We start from the raw sequence: 27460 nt of genomic DNA, 5'->3' as shown, positions 1-27460 counted from the left end.
AGCGGCGAGCTGTTGGAGCTCCGCGTTGGTGTTGATGCCTGTTAGCGGGGGCTGACTAAGCATGCTGCAGTCCCTCGCTGTGAACGAAGGGCATTACACCTCGACTACAGTCAATCCACCATACCTTTATATTACTTGCATCTGGAGCTGTCTTATAAAACACTCCTATCATACCTTCATATTACTTGCGTCTGGAGCTGTCTCATCAAAACACTTCGATGGATTGTCCGACTCTGCTTTCTAATCTGCAGCTGGATGTCGCAACTCATCAATCCATGTGCATGAAATGCTTTCCTACTGTCCGCCGCGGTTCACCTGGACCCTTTCGACATCCCTCTACTTCTACACAAAATCTGCCTTGTCGGAATATGAGGACACTACCTGTGACCATGCCGTAGATCTCTCCTTTCTTCATCAGTCCTAGCTGGGCAGGAGGCACGTGCGCAGTGCTGCCTAAACAGATGCCTGCAACCGCGCTGTACATGTCGATTCTGATTCACCAATTCAACCTCTTGGCCCCGTACCCATCCGCCATTCTGAAATGCGCCCTCTCTGACTCTTCGATGTACCATCAACCGCACATTTGCTCTCTGCATGCATCAGCCAGGGTGCAATTGCCCCTGTTGGGCTCGTGGCAGTGGGTAAAAGGACGCGTCTTGCAAGTGTAAGTGTCTACTTCGCCAATGAGAGGCCCGAATGATCACCACAAGGCTCAGAGAGGCTTGGTTCTACATTGAAAACACCTCGTGTCACACTGCACCAAGTATCCACAAGCATTCACTTGCATACCGCCCGGAACTTCTTACACTCTTCACTGCATAAAATGTCATTGAAAAGTGGGACCGCAACGACTGACTCACCACTAGCAAACTCACGGAAGTGGTCTCTAGGCTTCCTCTGACGCATCACCAAACACGTGCTCCATCGTATTCCTCACAGAGAACATATACGGCGGCGTTATCGTCCTCTACATCGTCAAGACATTACGCGAGCAGATATTTCACGGCACCTACGAACGTTGCGCTTATTGCAGAGATGTCCACAGGTTCACACCAAAATGATACTGCACCCAATCTTGCAATTCTGCCTCCTACAGATTTGACGGGATCAGCCAAGAAGCAGCCACGAATAGCAGCGTCTCAAAATGAAGATTTTCCCGCTGTGAAGCCTTCCATCTTAGACTCTTCATTCCCAGTCCTTCTCCCTTACGATGAAGCTTTGTTCATGCAACAAGGCGAATTTGACGCCCTGGTAACAGAGCTGGTTGGTGGCAGGAAAGACTCGCCTATCAAGAGGCTTGCCAAAGTGGAGACTGGGTATGACCCTGTGCATAAGGCTCCCTTTATCACAGGTCTGGAGAAGCACGCTGCCCACGATCGAACTGCCGAACATCTTGCGAAAGAGAACGAAGCACTTACAGAGAACCAAGACGTCACGTATATCTCGTCAAAGGACCCGTTGGTGGACTTGTTCCACGATCTTGGCCAGAACACATCTTCGGATCAGCTCAAAAGCCTGCTCGAAGACGCATGGACAAAAGATCCTCTCACAACGCTGAAAATCATCTTCAATGCACGCAGCATCCATCTAGGGAAAAGTAGCAAGATCGCTGCGTACAAAGCGCTGGGTTGGCTAGCTGAGAATCACCCCCACACTCTGCTCACCAACCTCGTCTGGCTGACTCGTCCGGTCATCGAGAAGAAGGCACCTGGTGCCAGTGGCGATACGGACGTCAAGATGCCAGATGAGAATGACCATCCTGAGTCTGACTTGGTGATACTCAGCCAGCCTACAAAGAACATAACCAGTGAGGACTTCGATATGATTGATGCCGAAGAGGCTATACCGACGAATGAAATGGCGATCAATATTGAGGGAGCGCACGTTAGTGCTGACGAGGCGGAGGCCGAGAGCCTCCTCAAAGCTCACGACGTTCGCTTCGGAGTCTCACACGGCTACTACAAGGACCTCCTTAACATACTTGTCTTCGCTTCGAACGACCAGCTGAAGTTTGATGGAGACCCTTCTGCTTTGCTTACACAAAAGCAAGACAGGGCCAGGGGCTGGAGGAAGAGGGTGCAATGGGACGCTGCCGAAGCTAAAGCCAAGCGTAAGCTATGGAGGAATCAACAAAACGAACGTGTGACACGCAAGTTGCAGGAAGACCCTTTCTACCGCGCCCTCCATCTGACCGTGGCCCGCATCTTTGCCTGGCAACTCCAGGAAGATCGGAAGCTTCTGGATTCCGGCGAAAAGTCGCACTTGAGGAACCTCTCACTTGCGGCGAAGTGGGCACCCAGCTTCGGCGAGTTCCACGACAAATGGACCACGGTCTCATCAAGTATCGCCGAGATCCTGGCTCCAAGGTTGACCAAATACGACTCCAAAGGCAGCAACACCGAGCGAGAGACGTATCTGCGGCACGCGCGCGAACACTTCCGCAGAGAGTACACCTCGCCGCTCCGCAAAGCGCTTGCTGTAGTCGAGCGGGACATCGCAGCCCAGACCTTCTCCAATATCAAGTACGACCGTGTCCCATCTATCGCAATGGACCGCTACAGCGCGCTTTTCGCCAAGAAAGACAACGAGCACTTCTCCACATACATCAAGAACGTCGCGGCCGGCAAAGCTAGAATCTCGGGGGCCACACTCTTGCCCTCTAAACTCGTTGCGAAAGCGCGATCCCTTCGCGGCATCAGCGGCGCCAGCGGCGCCGCTGCCGTAGCCCGCGAGGTTGTGGACGAACAGTGGAAGACACTTGTCCAGCGCATCAAAGACTCCGGTGCGCTCTCTTCTTCGATCGCTGTCTGCGACGTCAGCGGCAGCATGATGGAGCCCCAGCTGCCTGACCACACCACCCCTCTAGACGCCGCCATCGGCCTCTCCCTCCTTGTCGCCGACGTCACCGCTCCCCCCTTTGGTGGCGGCTTCATCACATTCTCCTCGTCCCCGTCCTACGTCTCCATCGGCGGGCCTACCGACACCCGCGGCCTCATTGAAAAAGTGCGTGCTATGGAAAAGGCCGCCTGGGGCATGTCCACGAACTTCACCGCCGTCTTCGAAGACGTGATCCTCCCTATGGCGCTGGCGAACAAGCTGACACAGGACGAAATGGTGAAGCAGATATTCGTGTTTAGCGACATGCAGTTCGACGCTGCGCTGTACGGGCATGAGCGCTGGACGAGCAGCTACATCCGTATCCAGCGCAAGTACGCCGACGCTGGGTACGAGATGCCGAAGCTGGTATTCTGGAATATGGCGGACAGCAGCACGGATAAGCCGGTTACAATGAACATGCAGAATACAGCACTGTTGTCGGGCTATTCGCAGGGGATGCTGAAGGTGTTCTTGGAGGGAGGGAGTTTTGAGGCGGAGGTGGACAAAGTTAGTCTGGATGAGGGAAACGGGGACGGCACGGTGGTGGCGAAGCAAGATGAAAAGGAGGACCCGTTAGCCTTAGTTGAAAAGGCCGTTGGGCATCCAGCATACGCGATGCTGAAGGTTGTCGATTAGGCCGGGTTGCCTGAGCTTTGATATTTGGCAGGAAACGGCGTTGCGCGATGCGGCGCGTGGGATACCACACTCAAGGCGGTCCAGGTCCAGGAGACCTGGCCGTCGTGTATACTGCTGTTAGAAATAAGATCTCACCTCTGCCTACCTGTCTTGCGTTTGTTCGCCATGGCAGCTGTCCATCCATTCTCTCGAGTTTCCTGTTTTGAGGACAGGTGATGACGCGAAGATTATATTTCTATCGTACATTGCCTCGCCCAAGGCGCTGGCACCCCGCTTTCTTCCACAACTGGCTGCACACCTCGTCCATCACCAGCCCTCGTACCCACCCGACCGTAACACCCCTAAATCGAACTCTAAATCTCATCCCCAGTATACTCCTTCCCCGTCCCATCCGCGCCTGTCCTCCTCCACGCCCGCCTGACCGCCAGGCTAACCTGCCCCCACCCCACGCCCTCACTATGCCCCCCATACCTCACAACCTCCACCTCCACGCTCCTCTCCCCGTCGTTCGTCTCAACCCTCCGATACGCGAACGCGCCCCTAGACACCCTCTCCCCGCCCTGGATACTCCGCCGCTCACTCACACTACTGGCGCCCTCTTCAGCCAACAACAACGTCTCCAGCGGCGCATATACCGTCTCGGCAATCTGGAAGGGGAATTCCTGGTCGTTGCGGGCGTGCAGGATAGTAACATGGAGCGGGGCCGAGGCATGCGTAGCGGCGGGGATCAGAGCTTGCAAGCGGGACAGCGTGGGCCAGGTGTCTTCGATGCGAGAGGAAAGGAAGGAAGCTATCTTGGGGTAATTTTGCAGCGGCGAGAGGATCGGGATGAACCCTTTTATCTTGTAGGATCTGAGGAGCGTGGGGAGGTCGGTGAAGGCTGCTGCGAGGACGATCGCGGCGAAAGACTCGGGGTGCTTTGGGGATGGTGATTGGGGAAGGGAGGACGGGAGGAGGGGGGAGGTGGGGTCTGTGAAGTAGAGGGCCGTTGCGGCGGTGACCGCGGTGCCCAGTGATTGGCCGAGGAGCGTGATGCGAGAGGCGGGGTGGTGCAGGGTATGCAGAGCAAAGGCGACGATGGAGATGCCGTCGGTGATGAGGCCTGGTTCGGTGGGGCGGTGGGGGGCATTGGTGGTGGTGGACAGACCGAAGCCGCGGTAGTCGCAGACGAGGGTGTGGGTGCGTGGGATGCCGCTCATGGAGCGGTAGATGGAGGGCCGCCAGCCGAGGGCGAGGTGGCCTGCGTTCTACATTTATTTTGGTCAGCATACAAAGCCCTCTCAAGAGCTTTTCTGTCCATCATCTAATGCGGGACAGGGGCGGCACTTACTCCATGGAAGTTGATAACCAACTTGCTCCCCGCATCCTCTCTAAGCAACCTCGCCCCCAGCGTCTTCGTAAATTCCCCACTCTCCACAACGTCATCCTGCACGCGACTCACAAGCTCTCGCTCATGCTCAAGATACACATCCATCGGAAGCACGTGCCAGCAGAACAGCTGCTCATGGTCGCTAGTCTCGAGCCAGAACGGCGTGACCTGGCCCTCTACATGCAGCAATGGTATTAGCTCAGGATAATACCATGGGTAGAGGGAATGTAAGACGCACTAGCAAATCCGAATTCCTCAGGGTTCTTCACATTCAGGAAGTGTCCATGGTGCAGTTTGTTCATATACACGAGGCTGCGTTTAAATCAGCCACCTTCTCATGGCATTCCATCTCATCCCATCCAAATCATTTTCCAATTCTCCCTTGTGTTTTCTTGAGAATAGCAGGGAAAGGGGTTTGCTTACTGGCTTTGCACGGTGGGATGTATGGCGGCAGCGAGGAGCAGTGCCCAGATGCCGCCGAGTGCGGCGAGCGTCCAGTAGCTCTTTTTGATGAAGGGCGCGACCATTGCGAATAAGGAGATCTATGTACAACGAGCTTTTAGGGCAACATTAGAAAGGAACTGTATGCGCTGTGGGTGACGATGTGGTCGTGTGTCGTGTGAGATAACAGTGAGAGGGGAGCTAGGCTGCGTTTGGAACCGCGGTTATCTGGCTTGGCGCTGGGTGCGAGATTAGCGGATGCGCTGCGCATGGTATTGGGTGTTTCTTCTGAAGTCGCTTGCACAACGAAGGTAATATATGAAAACGTGAAGTGGTGAAGTTCGAAATCATGTCGTTTCGTAGCCCACGATTCAGTCGGCGAGAGTGGCCTTCTATGTGAACGCCAGATTCCAATCCACGCAGTGCCCATTGTACCAATACCCATCCAAAAAGCAAAATCGACGCCTGGATGCAGTCCTCATGATGACGAGGCCGCGCCGGCCCCGGAAGAAGCCCCCTCGTCTGCCTGCACAGGAGGAATATCGAGGGGCCTCAACTCTTGATTCATGTTGCCCAGCTGCTCAGTCGGCAATGTCTTCTTCCAGTTCGCTTTGACAAAGTCTAGAGTCCTCTCGAACACTTTCCTCCTTTCCTCCTTCTCGTGCTTACCGAGGATCGCTACTGGGAACTGCGTCCATCCGTGCCTGCACTTAGGCGCGTGCCAGACTTCCATCCCGCCATTCGTGCCGCTTGGCGTAGCGCCCACATTGCCCTCGCGTCCGTTCCAATCATTATCGCGGCCGTCTCCGAATCGCACGGGACCATTCCACCCGCTGCCATTCATTTTGTCGACCCAGACGTCGCTCTGCACGGCGAGGGTGTCCTTCTCGGGGAGCACTAGCAGGATTGCGGCGTTTTTTTGGACATTTTTCGGGTCCACAAGGCCGGGGCTTGCGCGCGGGTGGGCGCGGAGCTTCTTGGGGAGGTACGTTGGGCCCATGATGGAGAAGAGACCTGGCATCCGCGTTTGCTGTGGTTTCTTGTCGTCGGGGTTGAGGGCGCTCGGCATGTCTTTCATCGGGCGTTCGTGGGGGAGCAGACGTGCGTCGAGGGAGGGGTAGAAGAGCAACAGTGGTAGCAGCCGGGGCTGTGCTTTCTCTGGCGGGAGCATGGATGGCCACGGCTGGCAGATGTCGTCGAGCACAGTAGGCGCGCGCACGGGTGGTAGCAGCGGCGAAAAGGTGTCGGCTGGCGACGGCCTTCGCGAAATGTCGGGAGTTTGTGCTCCGGTGCCTGAGGCGGTAGCTGGGGAGCTGAAAAGCTGCGGACAAGGCGGAACCCAGATTGCCATGTTGAGTGCAATGTTTCCTCCAGCCGAGAAGCCCGAGATGGCGAGACGCGACGGGTCGAGCGTGATTTTCTGGATGTCGTTGAGGGCGTGTGCATTCTTCTTCTTTTTCTTATTTTTCTTCTTCTTCTTGACCTCTTCAATCGTCATGCCAAAGTATCGCTGGATCTCGTTCCGCAGCACTTTGCTGGCCTTGGATACTTGGTCGGTGTCCAATATCGCACTGAGTACGTCCTCCGCGTCGTGAATGGCGGCTGGGAATTGGTGGAACGGGCCGATGCGATATGACACGCTGATGACCACGGCACCGAGCTCGCGCGCCATCATGGCCGCGTAGGGAGCCTGCTCGAGTGGGCTGCCCATGATAAAGCCGCCTCCGTGAAAGTCGAGCACGACCGGGACCTTCCACTCGCCATTCTCGACCGGTATTCTGACGCCCTCTTCACGCTCGAGCGGCACGGGTGCAGGCGGCACAAAGACATATAGTGGGATCGTGTTGTTCTTGCGGCTCGGGAGGGCTACGATGAAGGGCTGCGGTCCCTCTGGTGAGGTAAGATGCAGGATTGATAGCGGAACAAATCGGGGGAGGTGTCTAGATGTGCAAGCAGATTAGCAACCGCGGCGTATCTAGAGTTCTCTCGGGTTTGCTTACACAAGAAATGTGCGCCATTGGATGTGGAATGGCAGGCGGAAGAAGTAAGACAGGCTCTGTAGGGCGCCGCTCATGATGACGGCAAAGACACGGCGGTGCCTTTTCGCTGTGATTGCCGCATTGGCTTTGTAGCACTCAAGGAGGCCACGCTACGTAAACTGGTGAGGGTGAGGTGTGTTTACAAAGACTAGGAATGGTTGACAAATGGCAGGGATCGGTTACCGTGTGATGTCACCAATGATTGCCGCTTGACGAGATTGTGGCGCTGTGGCTGTGCATCACAGAAGACCAGAAACACTGTCGCAGATTTGGAAGCATCTTCCTTGTGAAGAGCTGGAGATAAAGTAAAGCCTTTCATGCTGTAGACTCTTTGGCTCACACAATGGCCACAGCGCTCCACAGTGGTCGAAAAATCATGTAAGACTTTCCTAGCCAGCCCGCTCATGTGTGCATATGGAGGCTCAAGATAGATTATGAACTGAAAGTTTCATAGACGTGATTATAAAGTGAGCTACTATAGGATTAGGTGCACAGAGATTCTAGTTTCTTCTGTCGGTCGCTGAGCTCTGACAGCATGCTGCGACCCTCTGCGCCTCCGGTCGCCTTCACAATCTGCCTTCACCAGACTTGCCGACCATAAGGCCATATAATGCCAATTCTGGTTAAATCCGGTCATATCTATGGCTCTGCAGACATTTTGCCAGCTCAGTTTGCGTTTGGCGAGCGCAAGCTCGTGAGACGTCGTCTTGATTTCTTGCACAAGCGTCGAGGAGTTGCTAGAGGGACCTTGAATACTGGTCCGCGCAAGCCTGTGATATTGTGGACCCTTGTTCTGTGTTCAGCACTTGCCGGGTCAACTCTTGCTAAATCGAGTAGCAGCCAGGCACGCGTGACGCATGTGGAGGTCACGGATATTACACATGTCTCTTGTAGTGGAGAATGGACCTATAACCTGGCTGGCGAGCTCAGAGATTTTCCTTAAGCGGTGCAAGTGGCCTGGTCGTGCTGGAAGTGCATGGAGCCCGAGTCATGATGGTCAGATTGGATGCTGTCTTCGCGCTGCCAGTCGTGGTGGCCCGGAAAACCGTCGCTATGAGGGAAGCACCGCCGTGGTGAGTTCCACGGATTGTGCGAAGCTGTCATCGCAGCGCGGCAACCGCGTTGTACAGGCTGTTTGGTGTTTGCTCGTTGTACCGGCGGCTATCTGCAGTCCCATTGAACTGGGTCGGCGTTCTGTGTCATTTGTTTAGCGTTTCATGAAACAGCCGTTGATGAACGACAGAGTACCAATATCAGAAATATCATCCAGGTGGTAGCCTTTTCTGGCTGTCGTGCCCTCAGCGACGATTAGCAACGTTGTACTAATTTGGAAGGCCTCGCGGATGGGCAACCTAAGACAGAACGCTCTTGTACAATATTGTGGAGGTCTGGGGCAACAGTACTCTTGCAGCGAGTGATGTGGGGATGAAAGACCCGTGGAATAATGGTGGACTTGAGCGGGCGAAGGTGAATGGCTGGATTTACAGGCCGTGGCGGGCATTTGCCTGTCGCACTGTCTACGGCGAGTAGTGGAACTCGTCGTTGAGGAAGAGCGTTGTGGAATGTGACCCCAGAATGTGCCAGGACATCGAGTCTCCATGGTCGTGAGGCTCCTCAAGTCCACCGCCAGCCCCACAGCGCAGATCAGCATGGTACGCTAGATATCAACACCAGTGTGTTTCGGGCAGCGATACGAGGTGGAGCTTTCGAAGAAGCGACACAACAAGCTTGCAGTCATCACGCTTCTCGGCTCTTCGACAGCCTGTGGACATTCCCGAACGTCACCTGTCGAAGATGCCGTCAAGCGGGTCCTCCGTGCACTTTCGATATTCGCTTGAGGACGGAAGACAACGGTTTAGCCCCGCTTGCGCATCAGCAGCACCACCATGCGTCATGGTCGCTTCAAAGTTCCATCGATATCAGTGCGGCAGGAGTCTTATTAATATAACAGCAGGACCGCGTGCTCATTTGCGCTGACTCTGGCATGTCACGACTCGCAGGCGTCTTGTTCGGTGCCGTGGGGGTTCGTTCATGCGCGAATGCTGACCATCAACGAGCAGGTTGCAGTGGCATCGTGCGAAGAAGAGCTGCACGGTGCGCCCTCAGCAGGCAGACACTGCATGCGAGCGCGACGCGGCATCACATCGAAAAGCGTGCCTGGCCCGACGCCCTGGAGCTATGGTGGTGGATCGTCAACCTCAAACCGTGCACGGGCCAGCCAATATATCTGTCCTGATATTATTATGCTTCCGACCGCACCGTGCGCCTCGGGCCGCCTCACGTTGCGTGCTGACTGCGACAATCGCTCATTTCGATTCCGAAGCGCCAGGGACGGGCAGTGCGCTGAGCGCACGCAATTGTTACGACGCCCAAAGAGCTGAGCTGCGCGCAGAGAACACGGCAGGGTGCGCCATCTCGAATTGGCCGCGTGGAGCAGAAGCGGGAACCCTCGTGCATTGCCCGCGTCTCACCATCAGTCCCACCAATCACTCGACATCGCAACCAACCCTGACTCGTTGACTCAGGATGGCGTTGCTTCGCTTGCGTTCTGCAGTCCAAGCTCTCGCCTGATCCTAGGTCTCTCCGCCACGCCCTGCACCATCTGCGCGGGCCAGCCCCGAAGGCTCTGGTGCTGGCAAGACTGTCTCTGATCCCGCCTTGCCTCTCGTCGTCCCCTCCACCGCTCTCGACTCCAGGTGCTGGTCGGGTGCTGCTTGCAAGCACGACGCTCTTTTCTCCAGATTCGCTGCTGGCCATTTTGCTCTCCTTTTCGTCTCTGTTCTTCTTCTGGTGCCGTTGCTCTTGTTTGGCGATTTAAACTCGTCTATTCGTATCCCCACTCACCGGTGCATCTTACCTCACGAGCAATTGACTGTTTCCTCGAGCACATCTTGAGAAAGGCAGGACGCGTGCATCTCTGACAATCACCGTCTGGACTGTACTTCGGCACATGCTGTTGTAGTGTACGTATAGCTCTTTTCTCAAACCCGCATTTGGCGTCCCGCTTTGTGCTGCTGTTACGGGAAGCGTCGCAAGATATCCCCCCCACCTGCCCTATCACCTAAGGTCGTGCCCTCCGTTATCAACTCTGATACATCCTCTGGTCTTGCGGCATCCTCATTGATCCTCACATTGTCGCAAGCTACCGCATTGGGAACGTCCTTGCCGTTTTTTCGCTTCTTCAGCATTATGCTAGGGACTCTTCTGATCATTACTGGCTATAGGTTTCGATAATTCCTAATCCATAAACAATTGGCCTATCGCTTCGAGCACTCGGTCCTGTCATCGCCGAGCTCGCAGCGTCGTGGACCCGCCCCAAGCAAGGAACCGTGGCACTCGGTACCTTTGTAGTCCGATACTCTAACTACAGCCATTCTCCTCAAACGTGAGCCTTGGCTATCACCGATAACAGTGGCATTGGACACGAAAGTGGAGCAAAATTTGTAATTGACGGAGACACTCCTCCATGCTCGGCTTTGTGCTGTCGCTCCCCACACCATCGAACGGCAGCCCCAACATCAAGGGCAGCCTAGTCCTTGCGACAGACTAGCTTTGCTGTACCTTACCGCACTATCTGAGACAGTGCTAACGGTCGCAACGTGATTCCTGGAACGGCCACTGAACTCCTCACGTCCTCCGACTCCTCCATCACCCACACCGCCACAGGACCCGTGTCGGTCTACAGACACGAACCATCGCCACTATTTCGCCACACTATTGATGAGTTACGATCCGCGCATCGCCGCCAGGTACGGCGCGCGAGAAGAGGAGGATGGCGGTTCCAAAAAAGGATCGGTGCGCGCAGCGCGGAAAGCACTACAGGAGAAACAAGGGCAGTTGCCGGACAGGTCGAAAATAATAGGTCTGCCACAAAGACCTAATCAGCGCCTCGCACCAGCACCGAGCAGAAGCGCGGCACCTGTCTCCCCTACACCACAGTGGCCTTTGACAAACGACGCCGACGATGCCTTGGACTCAAGACCTGGCCTACTACAGCCTAACCGGGGACCACCGCCCCAACGGCCACCACGCCCAACGTCAGATGAACTACCAATACAGCAGCTTTCACCACAATATCGCGACTCATTCAACAGCGACGACCCATTCTCGCCCCTATCTGGTCCCTCTTCACGCCCGCTCACCACTTCCTCTGCACACTCGGAAGCCTCTTCGTTGGGAGAAATCCCGGATTTCCCTGTACCGGAACCACCGATGCCTGCAATACAACCACTGCCGCGCCGTATACCCAGCCTCGGTCCACCACCGTCGTCCCGAAGAGGGCCCTCGTCGTACTACACCCAAATGTCGTATGTCTCGCCAATCGCCGAAGAAGCCGAGACACGCTCCAATACAATACGTTCACATCACGGATCTTTCGCATCGAGTATGGCTATGCCTGCGAACGAAGACCTTTACTACGAGGATCCTTTCGTGCGCTCCGACGACGAAGAAACCATAACCAGTGACCACGGTCGGCTTTCACCGGGCAGTGATCATGACGATAAAAGCGGGCTAGTTACGCCCGCGATTGTTCGACAAGCGAGCTTAGGACGGAGAACAAAACCTTCGATGATGACCATAAGATCTGTCGAGAACTCATCAGTCAAGCGGAAGCCATCGCCGCCTGGAGGAGAGAAAGAATGGGAAGGGGGTATTGCAGGTGCGGCACTTGCAGCAAAAGATGGAATTGGCGGTAACGGCCCCGCGCGCCTAAGAGAGCTTTCACCTGATGATGCATCACTGGACTCTCCGACATACTCCGACCACAAGTTCAGGGACCCGGAGAAGGACATGGATCCGGAAAAGGATGGCTCAATGGCAGCATCAGCATTCCGCCTGCAAGGATCTCGCGGAGCTAGTTTCGCGGATCGCCCTGGAAGACCTCGTCCACCGCGCCTCGATGTCGATGCAGTACGCGAGGCTGAGGCCCGGGGTAGTCTGACCAGTTTACCGGAGTTGATCAGGCGCGCAACGCGACTTGCCGCGAATCTTGATAGAGGCAAGACGGCAAGCCGTCTCGGTCTAGACTTCTGGGAAGCTGGGGCACCCGAAAAGAAGCACCATTCCAATTCCATGGGTGACATGCTGTCCCAGTTCCCTCCACCGGCGCAGGGCACTCCGCTCCGTGGAGGCACACCAGACCAGAAGCGCTTGTCAAAATGGCCGTCAGCTGGTGAATATGGGCCAGACTCGACAACGAGCGATCGGAAGGGTGAGCGCAGGAGAAGAAGATGCTGCGGCATGCCTATGTGGACCTTTGTGACGCTCTTGGTCGTGCTCTTGTTCCTTGTTGCAGCCGCTGTTATCATCCCTATAGTTCTCGTAGTTATTCCGAAGATGAAGAGCCAAGCAAGCACCGCCGCCCAGGACACCCAAGGTACGGGCACGGCGACCGCCACGAGCAACCCTGCGCAGTCTACTGGCTCGACTGGTTCTGGTTCTGGCTCAAGCGGAAACCAGAACAGTCAGTGTAGCGGCATCATTACCTGCCAGAACGGAGGTGTAGCGATCCCCAACGCCGACCGATCCTGCAACTGCGTCTGCATCAACGGCTTCACTGGAAAGACGTGTGCGACGCAAGGGGACTCTGGCTGTACCACAACGAGCATCGGCAGCACCGCAAACAACGCGACGGTTGGCTCAGGCATCCCCAGACTGATTGAGAGCGCACAAAGCGATTTCCAGATCCCCCTCGACTCGACACGCCTCCTAACGCTCTTCTCCGGCCTCTCCATGAGCTGCACCGCCGAAAACGCCCTCATCACCTTCAACGGCCTCGCCTCGCGCTCCGTCTCCTCCTACATCCCCATCCTCATCGAGACCTCAACCACGCCCTCGCGCTCACTCCCTCTCCTCGACCAACCGCACCCCGAGCCCGCCGCCCTCCAGCACCGTCAAGCCATCGGCAACGTCGGCTCTGCGAACGAAAACGGCAACGCAGCGTCCTCGCCCTCCGCAACCGTCTCCACAAAATCCGCAGCCACCACCACCATCCCCATCTCCAGCAATCCGACCGCCCTCGACTTTGCGCGCCTCGGCGTCCTGCTCAGCCTCCAGGTCAGCGGGAAGCTGGACACGGCGGCCAACGCGCAGGAGGCGATTCAGAACTTCCTGAGCAACGACCGCCAAGGAGGAAGCAAGTCCAGCGAGGTGGACCTCGATGTGTTCACGATCGACTTGGTAAAATTCTCTATCAAGTTCGACAACGGGACGACGGTGCAGGCCAGCGTGCCGACGGGGACGTCGTCATGAACAGCCACGTCACCTATCTACATCTTCTCATCCACAATTTCTTTTCCAATTTCTGATATGCGACAAAATCTTTTCTTTATCTATCTACCCTGGCTTTGCTCTGAGCTCGCATGCACTGTATTGTACCATACCATTGGCGGCGCAGCATACCTCCACCCCCTGTTATTACGTTGTTTACGCATAGGTTTTCCGTTCTAATACGTCCTGTGGACGAAAGCGACTGGTAATCGTGCTTGTTGGTGTATACCCCTGTTTTTGCGCGGAGATGAGGAGGAGTGTTGTATATAGGAATACGCGCGGCAGACGGAGGCCGTCTGGTCTGCGACCCGAGATGTAGGAATGCTAGCGATCTGCATTGAGTGTGTGCCAGGGGAATAGTGGTTACGTGGTGACATGAAGCTTTGACGCAGTGGGGGTGAATAATTTGCCTAGCCTAAGCTCCTTGAGCGGCCTTCATGGTGTTACCCGTATCAAGGAACCTGCTGCGGTAATACATGTTCTTGCCGCCAAAGTCAGAACCGGGGGCGTTCATGACGACCTGACTTTTTGGCCGAATCGCTGAGACGGCGCTCGGTGTCGGCCTAGAGGATGAATGATACCGGTGGATAGGGCCAGCGGGAGTGAGCGTCGCAGCGTCCGGCGATTGCTCAGCGAGATGCATTCTGGTGACCTTAACATATCTTTGTTCGTCCCTTCGTTCTTCCACCGAATCATCGGAATCGGGCGGTTGTTGGTTCGCGGACTCCTGTAGCTCTGTGACCCGTTTTTGAAGGGCATGATGCTGTTTTACAAGCTCGATAATCTCTTTCTCCATCTTGCTTGCAATCTGGGCCTGGCCATAAAGCTCCGTGGTGAGCCTTTCTTTCATCTCAGCTGAATGATTTACACCTCTCAAATACGCTTCCTTAATTTCCCGTTCATGGACGTTCCTAGATATGTATAAATTTCTGCAGCATCCCATGAACAGCTGGCTGGATGATTGATGCGCTTGAAAAGTATCAATCAAGGCGAAATTCTCCCTGACTTTACCAACCGTGGGCCGCTCTGCTGGGTTCTTGCTGAGCATCCATCCAATGGTATCTTTAATTTGACGATCTACACCAGACTCCCGTTCCACGGGCCGTGCGAGCCAGTCGACGATGGCTTCATGGTTCGCCTGAAAACTCTTATCGTGTTTGGCTCTAAGATCTCGCAAGGTATGCAATCTTTGCTTTTGCTGAATTGTATGCATCTCCAACAGAACGCATCCGAGTGAGAAAATGTCCGCAGGACGACCGCTGCCTTCGTAGGCGGCCATCTCAGGTGCAAAATATTTTGGCGTCCCTGTGGATACAAAGTAAGTATGTCTCCAAAGATTCGTGGTTATTGCCTCGTGTCTCAGTGACGCGAGAAAGTCTTACAACACTATTCTTAGAAGAGAACGCTTTTGTTTCCACTCACCTCTTTCTATACCTTCGGTTGTGCTTGAAGTTCGGTCGGAGAAGTCAGTAGCTGTGCCAAAGTCTGTCAAGAAAACGCGTCCAGCCGAGAGAAGGATATTGGAAGGCTTCAGGTCTTTGTGGCGAATGTTCTGACTGTGCAGATATTCGACTGCCGATATAATGCATCCCATACGACACTTGAGGATGCTGTTGGCACTAATCTCAAAAACCTCCGATCCGTCTCCCATTGCGCCAAGTGCTATCATCCTTTCACCGCGTGCATGATCTTCTGGACTGTTATCCATGACGGCCTCGTAGTCTTCTAAGAAAGTTGCAAGATCGCATGTTGCTACAGGCCAAAGTAGCAGTCCAAGAAAATTCCGATGCGTGTAAGATCCTGCAAGCCTGATAATGTGACGATGGGACAATTTTTTCAAAATTTCGATCTCTTTTCTCTCGGCCTCCCCGATCTTGCGCCGGCAAAAACGTCGCTTTAAAGCGAAGTCAAAACCTCTTACGCTTGTCTCAAATACACTGCCCATGGAGCCGTGTCCAAGGAATCGACCTTGTACCAGAGGCTCCTCTTCATGACTTTGGAAGTCCACGTGCGCACCTCGTCCTGACCAATCCGCTAGTACTGCCTCGAGATCACTTCGAGCCGTTGATACAGCAGAATGAACAGATGACGTCTCGTAAGCTTCTTCTTGATCTCGGCCAGAGCCGTTGTAGACATCGTTGCCTTTGTCGTCTTGATCTCTTTTTATCCGATCAGGTGGGTTGCCTCGCCGCTGATGAAGTGAAGTAGCTCGTCTCTGTTTAGGAGAAACAGGACCTTCTAGAAGCTTCTCGCGCTTCTCGCTGCTCATTCTCTTGAAAGTCAGTGGCCTGGGCAGCCCAGGGACGACCTTGCTGCTCGATCGTCGGGACAGATGGCCTCCGTCATCCACAGAACGGACCGATTCTGACTCCGGTTGCATCTTACGCTCTTGTCGGAAGCCTTCTCGCAAGCGATTGAACATCACACAAATTTGGGCTCGAAAGCTGCGATTGTGAAGATTGCCGCGTTTCGTGAGCACTATTTCCGAATCAAAGTTGCCGGCTAATCTCGTCACAATGTTCAGCAGAAAAACATGCAACTGCCGCCGCGATAGGCAAGTAGCGACGTGCAGTGCCCTGACCCCGGTCGGTGGAGGCAAGGCTGAGTTTGCCTGCCACAACGTGATAGCGATAGGCACTGGGTAGGACCGGAATCGGTACCCGCAGAAGGTCGAACCGCTAAAAAGATGTTCCCTGATGATGATTCCTAGCTGGTTGTAATGATGGGTGACGGATGTTCTGTCAAGTGTCGAAGCGAGCAGCACCTGTGAGGTGTCGAGGGGCTGAGAACTAAGCCTCAATGGACATGGAAGTTACGAGCTGCAGCAGGCGCGGCCAATGAAGTAAGCCACTCCTTGCCATCCTCAGTTCCTCAGATATGAGCGTGGCTGTATATTTCGGAGCTCTATGGGAGCGGAACATTCACAAGTAGCTTGCGCAGCTTTGCGTGCTTGCTAGCAGTGGTCGATAAGACTACCACAGGTACAAAATTTTCGAGCATGATTTCTCACTGTGCTTCTAGCAGTCACGATATCACAGATCTTTCATCGAGCCTGTCGTAAGCACTTATACACGGGTTCGTAGTACGTAGACAGATGCTCATCAATCAAGGTTCATCAAACACAACAGGTCGCCCAAAAGGTCTTCTTTTTTGGCTTCACCTCCTGCTCTTTTCCTTGCTTCTATGCGCGGACCCAATAGACCGGATCTTTCACCCACAGTTCGACTGTCCACCCGGGCTGCACGATCTTCCCCCAGGCGCACAGTATGATGCATTGTCCTTCCGGGCCGACCAACTGGAAATGCCCATCTCTGATAAATTCAGTGGCTGAGATATCTTTGCATTGTTTCAAGAGTCGGGACGGCGTATTTCAAGGATGAAAAAATATGGGTAAGCGTCGTGTTGGGGTTAGCCAGTTATGTTGGTAAGATTCTAGTCGAACGTACATTCCATTATATGTAAAGTTCTTGGGCAGGGCTGAGCGACGGTCGCCTGCGTGTACGGTTCTGCCACAGCCTCACCCCGTCACTCACACTGTAGAGGTTAGTCATTTCATTGGTGATTGCGATAGGCGTCCAAAGCTTCCAAAATTTAGGCCGCAAGCCTCGTAGCTTGCGCTGGTTAGAGTTAAAGCCTTTCGCCCCAAATGTCGAGTGTGGCGTAGCCAACAAGTAGGGAAGTGTCAACGTGTGGCTGTCGAGGGGCGAAAGACCTAAGCCTCCTTAGACGGGAAGGTTTGATCAACAACCGCGGCCAGTGATTGCGCCCAATATTCCATCACTTATATCAACACCTAAGTCACAGATGTGGTGGATTGCTCTGTTTATGAATCGTAGGGTAGTTCGATTAAGATACGCTGTGCGATTCGCATGTCTTCGAAATGCGCTGCGACATCGCCTGCGGATGTCTAGCGCGGTGCAGTTATATGGCTCTCTGTATCTGTTTTACATACTGCACGTCATCATGCCCTTTTTTGCCCTTCTCATGAGCCCAAGCCATAGAATCACCCGCTGCGACTCGAATTTGTCATCCTACCTTTTGTCGGATACATGGCTCCCTCCACTATGTCTTATATATACTTCGTCGTATATACGATCATCTCAGCCCAGCCAGCCGCCTCTCCTGGACCTCAGAGAGCGCCCGGCTACCGCTAATGAAAGCCACAAAGCCAACCACAGTGGCGGCGGGCAGGGTCTGGAACAGGTTCCAGGTGGTGTAGTACAAGAAGAAGATACCCTCCATGGCAAGAATCGATCCGAAAAACACGGCATGCGCGATGGGCGCGTTGCCCAGAGCCTTGCTAAGGTGGTTCGCATTTGCACCCAACGTTCCCCAGACGATGAACAGCGCAGGCAGCGCAGCAGCAACGGCAGCCGCGAAGATCAGCGTTATGATTTTGGGCGGTGAGCGCGGGTCGTCGCGGAAGATGTGGTGGATCTCCTTCTCGGCGGCGTAGCGGAGAGGCTTCTCGGGGACGGCGAGCGGGACGTTGGGGTCGCGGGCGACGTTGAGGTCGAAGACCTTGGCCTTGTAGGCGGTCGAGGAGCCGAAAGAGCCGATGACGATTGAGGCAGGGAGTGGCTTCGACGAGGTGAGGAATTGGTGCGGGAGGTCCTTATGGGCCTGCATATGTTAGCTGTGCCCCGGGCCATTGGATCATGCCGCTTACCAGGTTCAGGCTGCCCTTTCCACTGTCTTTTACATTGAGGAGGAATGATTCCTCCACGCCGGTCGCAGGGTCGGTAAGGGTGAGGAAGGCCTGGTGTGGCCGCGTGGCTTTCTTCCCGTCCACGGTGGTGAGTTGGAGCTTCAGCGTGTCGGTGGCGCCCAGAGATACGGATTTCGACAGCGGGGACGTAGCGCTCAATCTGAAATATGCATCAGCACATGCACTCGATCCAACATATTCTTGAACTCACTTGTCCTTCGCACCAGCACCCACTCCAGCGCCTTTGTTTGATACTGTGACGGTGGCATCTTCAAAACTCCAGGAAGAGGCAGCCGACACGATTGCAGCCGAGCTAACAAGCAGAGAGGGAACGAGCGACCGGAGGAACCTCATTGTGGCGGGTGTGGTGTTGACGTGGAGCTGTTGAAGCTACATTAAACTACGTACCACGTAAGCTGTCCTCTTTAAAACGCCGAGAATTAGCCGGGCCCGCGCAGGGTCACGTGCAGCAGCCCACACATCGGGCGCTCCTGTTGACGAATGTTCGAGAGCGGATCAATATACTCGAAAAGACATCTTTCAAATACTGTAGCTGCTGTTGAGTTGAACATCAAAAGCAAGCTGCAGGATCTCTCATGCTGCGGGTTGATCCGAGAACGACGTCAGGCAAACTACCACAAAGGGCAATTCCCATGCCGAGGCGTCGAATACAGCGGACTTCATCCGCCGGCGGCCACAGTAGCGGCGGAAGCTTGCCGCAACTTCTTCACACTCGCACTCACAATACTGACAAGACTTCAGCGAACAATGCCGATGAAAAATTACGTCTGGCGTGTCTCATTGCATCGCTGTCACTGACCTTTCCCGAGAACCTCTTACAATGCAGATAATGCACAAACGGCAGCCGGACGTGACATGATTCTTAAGGCGTCATACTCGTAATACCTCGAGTTGGAACACCCGGAGCGAGCAGCTCACGCTGCTATTGATCGTTCGTATCATGAATCTTCGATAGGCCCATTCTCCTGCCCGCCGGACTGAAGCCAGTGTCCCCAGACCTCCCACATCCAACGCCCTAATCCTCTCCATAACCGCATCCTCATCCGACAGCTCCCCACCGCCTTTATACCACACGATCCCCATTGCCTCTCACCTCCTAATCTCTTGTTCCTCCTTCATTTTATGGCGTCATCACCACCATGATCATAGTCTGCTCCACCATCCTCGCGATACTTAATCCTTCTTCCCCAGACCACCCCTTGAACGCCACCATCACGACCACTGGCTTCACCACTTTGCACACCGAGATTTCCACACCGAGACATCGCTTGCCTTGAGCGTCGCGCAGGATGCCATAGCCGCGAGGTGCTGCATAAGCTCGGTAGTGAGGAAGGCTTCGATTTGGGGATGCTCAGTCTGCAGCAAGAACCGGATGTACGCTCGCTCTCCAATCTCATACCACAGAACAGGTGGATTCGAATTTCGATTCTCCTGGCCAACGCGATGATTGCCGGCTTGCGCATCGATAACTCTATATCAGCCACTGAGCTGAGTGTTTCATTACACATGATCCGGTCATACTTACATACAGCCATAGTCATGCAGGCGCAGGAGCTCCGCAGTGAGGCTGGCGTCTTCAAAGACCGGATTCTGGGAATACACTGTCGCCCGGCGCTGTACGCACAAACTCTTGATTGTACTGCAGCAGCTTCGACTAGCTTGTAGCGTTGACCCAACAGTCGACTTGTGCGGCGCAAGTCGTACATCGCATACGCTTTGACGGATCATACTGGTTCAAACGGGCACTGCACATGTCGCAGGTGTGCTCTTGGCTAGTGCTTAGGTGTAAAGGCACCCGAGAGAGAGAAAGAGCTCGGTTTGCCATGTTCGCGGCGGGAGGGAGCGACTTTGGCGCATTGGTGTATCTCGGAGTTGTCGTTGCAAGTATGGGCAGATGGAGTTGGAATTATGATGGCGAGTGCGTGTAATGGGCTCCACCGTGGGCACAGCACACTTTCTTAGATGAGGCTCCGCCGTGCACGTGGTTGCTGTGAAGTTTGTGCTGATCTTGACGGGAACGTACACAAGGCGAATGCGGCCGCTCGGTGGGCATAGGCACGTGAGCAGGAATGGCTTAGGTGTTGGCACTCAACTAGAGAAGCCCAGGCTGAGTGAGAAAACACTATTGCCCGCTAGGTTATTAGGTCCGCTCAAATGTGGGGTGCTGAATATCGACCATCTTTCAGTGCCAGACTCAACTCGAGCTTCTTGACCTATAAAGGCCTATAGAGAAACCTTCGCTTGCACATAGCCTCGAGACTCCTGGGTAGATTGTCTCCTGCCAAATTGTTAACACGCTCAGTATTGTAGGGATATACCATGAGCTTTCTCAAAGAAACCTTGCGTTTCCGACACCGAAGTTCTATTAGAGAATAGAACATGGTTCTATGTCCGACCTCTCATGAGAATATACCTTTGTCGCACATAATATGCTGTATTTTTCAGGCTGAAGTGCAGATAGTACTAGTAAAGCATTACCACCAAGGTCCAGAATAGAAGGATCCTATGGACCATTTCTTCAGAAAGGTCTTACTCGCACTGTCCCTCCTACTAAAGGTACGTCATTTATATGTTGCTAGGATGAAGAGAATGTGGTAAAAGTTGATCGGAAGGTATTCTGGGAGTTAGGATGGCTTTTGATAAAACCCCCTTGTGGGCGATATGCGTTAATATTCCGGCTGTGTTATCTTCTAGGCTAATTCTAACTGTCGTGGGATCGAAGCAATGTCGACAGCATCCCAATAGCGGTGATCCGACTGTTCTCAATGCTCAATTTTCGGTCATGATCGCAGGTGCTGGTTTCGAAATGAACGGCAAGAGTTTTGAAGATGCAAACGTGGGTTTTGGTATAGCAGGTTGTAGGATTCAAGTGAGCCCCTGCTGGTGTGCATCTGGACATTACGTTCTTGGTAGTCTTTGGTACGTCGATGGGGACACGGAGTGGAAGTATTGCTGGCCAAAAAAAAAAAAAAAAAAAAGGCCATTGATGTTGTTTGGAATTGACTCGTCCAGAACTCCTGATCTTGTGAGGCGCGAGCATTTGATCGATAGGTTTGGAGGCAGTCACAACTGCGCCGTGAAGAATTGGTTGAAAGGTAAGGGTGCACAAAAGTTCTACCAAATACATTCCTCTGTCTACTTCTTGCTTAGACCTCAGCTCTGCGGACCCAATATGTAAGCTGAGCCAGCGTTGCTGCCCAACGTGAAGCCCTCTCGTGATCGGATGTTCCAGACAGGCAATGCCGGCAAGCCACGACGCACAAGCCTGACGAAATAGGAGATTTCAGCGATGTTTATCCAGATCTGCGATTTTTTTCGAGCCTCCGAGAAGAAAATGGCTAATGGCCGTGGAATAGAACAGCACGTCCAAGTATCCTTCGGCCGGCATCAAGCCTCTATCACTGCAGTAGGTGCGTTTCGACAATGACATGTCGCAGGGTGTCTGTATCAGGTCTGCACTACCTTGCTCTGCCTCATCTCATTGCAGCCACTTCACCGGGTGCCCTGCAGCAAGCATGCTGCCGTTTACTGGTGGGCGGCGCTTGTGGGCTGCGATCCCGACCACGATCCATCCCACTGGAACTGAAGGCGCTCACACTGCGTTGTCGCAATGCCACAACGTCTTTTCCCCAGATTACCGGGTTGCCCTCGTGGTGTGTCTCGGTCTGCAGATCTCGTCCAACGCCTCATGCATGCAGGTCATCGCAGCGGGCCGCACCGTATCGAGGGGCTCTGCAACATATTCTCCGCAGGGTTCGTAACTTCAGATGGCTGGTGCCAACCTGGGGCCTGAGCTGGGATGAATCGGCGATTGTGTACCGTTGCTATTACCGGGTCCCTGCGTCCACATCGGAAATGTTTTTATCTGTCTTCGCGGTGCCTATGTTTCGACGAGAAGATCCCTCGATGTTCATTCGTCCCGGACATAATAATTGCCGGTTGGTATGTAGTCGCAGTTACGAAGACAAATCTGGCGATGACGCATTCTTGGCCATATAGGGGCAGCAGAGCTAGCATGGAGCTTCCAGTGTCTCTTGTAGGCATATATCTTAGCTTCTAGAAGCATTCGTCAGATGTGGAAGGCTTACCAGGCGGTGCTTTTACTCTAGGGAGCATTTTGATGCCTTTTTCGCAATCTGGGCGATTATGGTAGTTAATCGTGTCTGGCGTTCAATATTGCGAGGGAAAGAGAGATTGGGAAGAAGTCGGGAGATCTAAAAGACTGCTTATGATTTGCAAAATGTTTTTCATCGCCACGATCGCAAGGGCGAAGCTCTTGCGATGGACATCGTGAAGCGGACATCCAGCCTCACTGGGTGCCGGACGCGATCCGCCGAGTGGTATGCACAAAACCAGCCTCCCGAGAGCCGCGAGGTAGTGCTGTTTCGCCATCCTTACCCTGGTTGGAAATGATTGGTAGCATGACATACTCTCCGTTACAGAGCAGGAATAGTAGGGCCGATCATTTCCAGATCTCGCCACCGTGTCGGCGGCCCAGTGAGAGATTCTAGCCTTGCGCCACAAACATGAACAGGATCTAGTAAGACAGGCGTTGGATGCTACGACATCGTCAGCACGCAGCTCATGTGCTACGATTGACGACGAAATTGCGTAAGATAATCTGACGAGCATGCACATGGATTCAGCTTGTTTTATTTGGTCATATTTGTTCGGCACGACTCGCGTCTTCTCGCACTCGCATTCGGGTTGGTAAAGTTTGCTGCTTATCGAGGCAATTCGGAACTGGTAACGCACGTTACGATTATTCCAGCTGTGGTCGACGACTGACCGAAGCTGCACCGAAAGCCTGAACTAGACCGTACGACACGTTAAGGTGATGCTATAGTAGAGGCGCTGTTACGTGTGGGAGCTGCATGGTCGACTAATCCACAGCCCGTCAGGAATCCCACGTGGCGGCGGAAGCGGGACAGTCAACCCCGCCGAACAAATCCGTAGATCAGATACATCCACTATCGTCGCTTGACCGATGAGATCTGGTGTAACGTCGTTCAGATGATCCAAACCAGCGGGCGCCCAGCGGCTTGGTCATGCCTATGGCCCGTCCACTCTACTTTAATATGTTACATACGGTCATGTCCTGCATCATGTCAAACTCTATCGATCGGTAAACGCCTCGATTCGCGGACCCTGACCGTTTCAGATCGTGCACCCATGGTCAGTCGATCAGACTGCCCGGGGAGTGCGGGATGGCGTTTTCAAAGACTTTCACATTGGTCACGTCTTTCAACTTCAGTCGCATGATGCCACGTTGGGCGGAGGCGTCATCGTATCAAAAAGAAATAGTGGCGCAAAAGCAATATGTGGCGCTGTTGGAACGCAGATTTGAAATTAAGATCTCAACGTTGGGCTGCATGAACACCCAGCCAAGCCACGGAGGATTCATCCGAAATGTACATTTACTGCTCGAGAGACCTTCGGCAAAGAAAATCTGAGTCAAAGTCGTCATCATTGACGAACAACGGCCTGAAGCCCGCGCGGACTCCCATCCTGCCCCCCAGGCACGTCGCACGGCCACCACGATGAGACGCTGTGTCTCTTCGGTACAGTAGTTCTGCATCCTTGGCGCTCCGATAACCGTCGACCTAATACTATTACTTGTTAGTCGCTTAAGGACAAGGAGCTACCCTGCGACGACATACCCCAGATTTGTTCGTGCCATCAACCACGAAAGGCTCCAGCGAACCGAGCACGGTGGAGTTCGTGTCCATGCGCACAATAATAGTCTTTCCAGCATGCGTTGTGCCATTGAGCTTAGAGACTGCATATTCAGCCTCGGCTTTCGTCGAGAACCTTGCTGTCGCCACTCCCTTGGAAGCACCCCTTGAATCCTTGTGCACACTGGCTCGCTCCGGGCGCAAACCAGCATTGTTCAGCAGTGTTGCAAGCTCGCTATTCCCTACACTGTAATTAAGGCCCTGGAGGAAGATGCCACGTGTCTCGGTAATTACCGCGCCCCTACTCAAATTCACAGGTAGGCCTCCGGAGCTCTGTGAATATACCGGCTGGATCGGTGTACCCGGGTATTGATAGACTAATGGTTGCGGGTAAGTTGTAGCCTGGTAGTAATTGGCGTATTGGTAAGACGGCTGCGCCGGCACTGCTTGGTAGGGTGCGGGGGCGCTTTCTCGTTTACCGAAGACTTGGTTGACAGCGTTGACATCGATTCCAGATCGACCAGGGGAGTGGCCTCTTTCCCCCACCCCAAAATGTCGATTACAGTTGCATTTAAGCAGGTCCCAGTACCCTGTACGCAGACTCGTGGCGAAGATATGAATCACCACTTGTCTGGAGTAGGCACCTAGAGGAGGGAATTAGCCAAAGATGAGCTAGTGTGGACGGATGCCACCAACTATAAACCGAGTTTGCATCCTCCTTATCCTTTAGTCTGCACCATCCCTGCATGTCCCCTCGAATTTTTCCTTCGCATACATTCGACCATCCAGGTTGCTCTTTGACAACCTTTCGGATATGATCCTTGAACGCTTTCCAGTCCGCGAGGTAAGGAGCTCTGCGCAATTGACCAGAAACGACGAGCAGGTAGTCCCCGTCCACATCTTTTCTTGCGCCTGGAAGAGACATTCCCGCGCTTAAAATCGGAGTAAAAAATTGCGATAGTAATAGTCTGGGGTAATGATTATTTAGAGCACTGAGCACGCTGCTGGAATATCGATACTTGGAAAGACCTGTTGAACGAGTGTTGTTGTAATGAGCTGTTTGTAGCGGGACAGACGTAATTTTTATATCCACTGAATGCTCCTGAAGCACCAGAACCTTGACTTAAAAAATAAAGGTGAGATCTGAAACCAAGCAATAGGGTACCTGCCAGCTCGCCGATAGACAAATCCACGGCGCTGAACCCTTGTGCCGCGCATTGGCCGTAACGGAATGCTTGCATCTTTCGGGCTACGCCCGTGAACGCCAGAAAAGCAAAAGATTGGGGCGGGAGCTAGTCCAGCATCTCGCACATGGCATCTACAAGCCCATGTGGCTTTACCGAATCCTGCCTGCTGATGATAACTAAACTACTGGGCTGAGCGGCCAGAATGCTGTAAATATTTGATTTGATGGAAGTAGCCGCTGTGTTCTTTTGTCTTATCACGCTGGGAAGGTTTCTGGGCGCACTAGCAAGACTTGAGGCTGAGTACCAAATTGGGAAGTATATGACCGCCGTGGCATGTTTAGAAACGGCCCTATTTGAGCCACTTTAGCATTCATGCTTCTAGATAGTACCTTGATCTGATTGCCGATAAATCCGTAAGAGTAGGATGAGATACTGTTAGTCATTTGTCGAGACGTTGAGGTTGTCGGCGACCGTGCATATCTGGCTAGTACTGAGCTTTTTGCTCTTTGCTTGACTACATGTTTATGTATGCAATTGAAAGGCGCCATCATAGTAGAGTGGTCTTGAATGATTCGGGCCGACATACACTTCAACCAGTTCTCCAGAGAACGAGCTTTTGATCAAAACCGCCAGTCAACAGGAACTCCTCTCCCTGCTTGTCGCCATTTTCAAAAATTGCCTCTCCGGCACAGAGACATCGAATCTTGGACCCAGGCTCGTGAGCACTGAGAGATGCCGTCAATCGACCAGTGGCCGCTTCGAATCCGCGTACAATGCCATCGTCGGAACTAACGTAGATGCCGGAGCCGTCGGGCCGCCAAACTAGTCGCGGCGTGGAATAGGCTGTCTGTGGAGCCATGGTACTCACGTTGACTAGAATGGCCGCCTCCTCTCTTGCTTGAAGAAGACGATCAGCGCGAGCTTGCGAAGCTTGTGTGACCGGCTGTGAGAGCGCACTCTCGGGCCCGTCCGACGACGCCTCCACTTCTGGTGGTAGAAGCAACTTTACGATCAGCAACTTCATGTGCGGAGTCGAGGAAGTTGCAACAGCAACGACCGACGGATCAACCGGATTGACCTGTAGATCTGCCGGTGAAAACGCAACCCACGCATTTGAATGTGGAGATAAGTTTTGCTTGCCAATAAGCGAGATGGCGGACTCATGGTCTCCCTCCGCCTTCATCGCATAGTAATAGACAAACGTAGAATCCCTGCAGGTGAGTAGCAATATAGGGCGCGACGTTTCAGGAGACCGAATGAACAATAGAGTTTCGGGGACAGTGGAAAGTGAGATTGTTGCCACGGGCTCCCCGAGTCGAAGTTCCGCACTGTCGGTACTGATCCTGTACAGGAACACCTTAGCGTCCCATCCCGCGGATGCCACAATAGTATCGGAGTCCATCGACCAAGTAGCTATTTTCACAACATATTTGCCGTGATCTTTCCTCTGGTCAAGGATTTGCTCGGTCTTCGTATCGAAGAGGAGCAGTTTGCCTGACATGGAAGCCGCTAGCAGAAATCGGCTGTGAATGACAGTCAGGTCTAGTATAGGTGAATCCTGGAAAGTAGAGTAGGACCGAACCACACTGTAGGAAGAAGAGCCGGGGTCGATCAAGTGCAAGCGCCTATCAGCGGTTGTTGCAGCCAGGTATGTCTGCACCTGAGGCTGGGAAGGCAGGGCTAAGCTGATTGGAGAAACACTGAGGATATTGCTCCGCGGCGAAGGTTCAACGACGATTGGTCTTGACGGTGCTATGTTGCACCCCTCAGCGGTATAGCAGGGATAGCACTGGTTCAACACTCACCAATACTCCGCCATTTCCGATCGTGGTCTTCTAGCCCTAGTCTCTCGAAATTTAAACTTGTGTCGAATGTCTTCTTCTCCTGCAGTATCTGCTCAATGGTGAAGTCAGGATTTCCGCTCCCTGTATCTACCGGGAGTCCCGCCTCATCGATGAACGCTGCCAGCGTCTACCTTCAGTAAGCGCGACGTTCCTTGATGTCGATGACGTAAGTACCTCTGTATACCCATTAGACCTCAGGAAATGAGCGACCAGCTCTGCTACCGTAGGAAGCATGTTCAATGTGGCTCCTGTATCCAAGAAGTTTGAAGTAATGTAGCTGCCTGTTAATGCGACAGAACGTGCAAAGGCGGTTTAGTGGAGTCCGGCTTTAGCCGATCGCAACCCCGTCTAGATTTTGGCCACGCCAAGCGTCACGTGCTGCAAGAAATTCCT

The 27460-nt window shown here is 53.6% G+C and overlaps 10 protein-coding genes across 10 annotated transcripts; 3 read left to right on the top strand and 7 right to left on the bottom strand.

Annotated features, from left to right (window-relative positions):
• The first annotated feature begins 160 nt into the window (after positions 1-160).
• Positions 161-3822, top strand: CC84DRAFT_1161563 (uncharacterized protein). Its single transcript, XM_018177774.1, has 2 exons — positions 161-664; positions 867-3822. Exons 1-2 carry the CDS (start codon positions 462-464, stop codon positions 3511-3513), a joined length of 2850 nt encoding a protein of 949 aa, XP_018041046.1. The 5' UTR covers positions 161-461; the 3' UTR covers positions 3514-3822.
• CC84DRAFT_491712 (uncharacterized protein) lies at positions 3721-5103 on the bottom strand. The gene is made up of 2 exons (XM_018186500.1): positions 4844-5103; positions 3721-4760 (listed from the first exon to the last, which is right to left on the bottom strand). The coding sequence occupies exons 1-2, from the start codon at positions 4985-4987 to the stop codon at positions 3867-3869; spliced, it is 1038 nt and encodes a 345-aa protein (XP_018041045.1). The 5' UTR covers positions 4988-5103; the 3' UTR covers positions 3721-3866.
• Positions 5104-5801: 698 nt separating this feature from the next.
• On the bottom strand, positions 5802-7397 carry CC84DRAFT_1184643 (alpha/beta-hydrolase; the record flags this gene model as incomplete). The annotated part of the gene is made up of 2 exons (XM_018180764.1): positions 5802-7263; positions 7324-7397. 2 exons carry the CDS (start codon positions 7395-7397, stop codon positions 5802-5804), a joined length of 1536 nt encoding a protein of 511 aa, XP_018041044.1.
• A 436-nt stretch (positions 7398-7833) lies between these two features.
• On the top strand, positions 7834-8651 carry CC84DRAFT_1161561 (uncharacterized protein). The gene is made up of 2 exons (XM_018177773.1): positions 7834-8556; positions 8611-8651. The coding sequence occupies exon 1, from the start codon at positions 7973-7975 to the stop codon at positions 8303-8305; it is 333 nt and encodes a 110-aa protein (XP_018041043.1). The 5' UTR covers positions 7834-7972; the 3' UTR covers positions 8306-8556; positions 8611-8651.
• A 967-nt stretch (positions 8652-9618) lies between these two features.
• Positions 9619-10329, bottom strand: CC84DRAFT_491671 (uncharacterized protein). The gene has a single exon (XM_018186499.1). It carries the CDS (start codon positions 10117-10119, stop codon positions 9640-9642), a length of 480 nt encoding a protein of 159 aa, XP_018041042.1. The 5' UTR covers positions 10120-10329; the 3' UTR covers positions 9619-9639.
• Positions 10330-10731: 402 nt separating this feature from the next.
• CC84DRAFT_491653 (uncharacterized protein) lies at positions 10732-13831 on the top strand. Its single transcript, XM_018186498.1, has one exon. The coding sequence runs from the start codon at positions 11083-11085 to the stop codon at positions 13612-13614; it is 2532 nt and encodes an 843-aa protein (XP_018041041.1). The 5' UTR covers positions 10732-11082; the 3' UTR covers positions 13615-13831.
• A 700-nt stretch (positions 13832-14531) lies between these two features.
• On the bottom strand, positions 14532-16054 carry CC84DRAFT_1173040 (kinase-like protein; the record flags this gene model as incomplete). Its single annotated transcript, XM_018180008.1, has 4 exons — positions 14532-14543; positions 14648-14937; positions 15055-15384; positions 15649-16054. 4 exons carry the CDS (start codon positions 16052-16054, stop codon positions 14532-14534), a joined length of 1038 nt encoding a protein of 345 aa, XP_018041040.1.
• A 1410-nt stretch (positions 16055-17464) lies between these two features.
• Positions 17465-18724, bottom strand: CC84DRAFT_1203058 (uncharacterized protein). Its single transcript, XM_018181803.1, has 3 exons — positions 18552-18724; positions 18302-18500; positions 17465-18255 (listed from the first exon to the last, which is right to left on the bottom strand). The coding sequence occupies exons 1-3, from the start codon at positions 18692-18694 to the stop codon at positions 17728-17730; spliced, it is 870 nt and encodes a 289-aa protein (XP_018041039.1). The 5' UTR covers positions 18695-18724; the 3' UTR covers positions 17465-17727.
• A 5041-nt stretch (positions 18725-23765) lies between these two features.
• Positions 23766-24961, bottom strand: CC84DRAFT_1139398 (uncharacterized protein; the record flags this gene model as incomplete). Its single annotated transcript, XM_018176235.1, has 3 exons — positions 23766-23970; positions 24022-24680; positions 24733-24961. 3 exons carry the CDS (start codon positions 24959-24961, stop codon positions 23965-23967), a joined length of 894 nt encoding a protein of 297 aa, XP_018041038.1. The 3' UTR covers positions 23766-23964.
• Positions 24962-25596: 635 nt separating this feature from the next.
• On the bottom strand, positions 25597-27370 carry CC84DRAFT_1161557 (WD40 repeat-like protein). The gene is made up of 3 exons (XM_018177772.1): positions 27242-27370; positions 27029-27194; positions 25597-26975 (listed from the first exon to the last, which is right to left on the bottom strand). Exons 1-3 carry the CDS (start codon positions 27299-27301, stop codon positions 25813-25815), a joined length of 1389 nt encoding a protein of 462 aa, XP_018041037.1. The 5' UTR covers positions 27302-27370; the 3' UTR covers positions 25597-25812.
• Between the last annotated feature and the right edge of the window lie 90 nt (positions 27371-27460).

Source organism: Paraphaeosphaeria sporulosa (assembly GCF_001642045.1).
Source record: "Paraphaeosphaeria sporulosa strain AP3s5-JAC2a unplaced genomic scaffold CC84scaffold_2, whole genome shotgun sequence".
Lineage (NCBI taxonomy): Eukaryota > Fungi > Ascomycota > Dothideomycetes > Pleosporales > Didymosphaeriaceae > Paraphaeosphaeria > Paraphaeosphaeria sporulosa.
The sequence above is the reverse complement of the archived record's forward strand: the minus strand, read 5'-3'. Positions and strand labels throughout refer to the sequence as shown.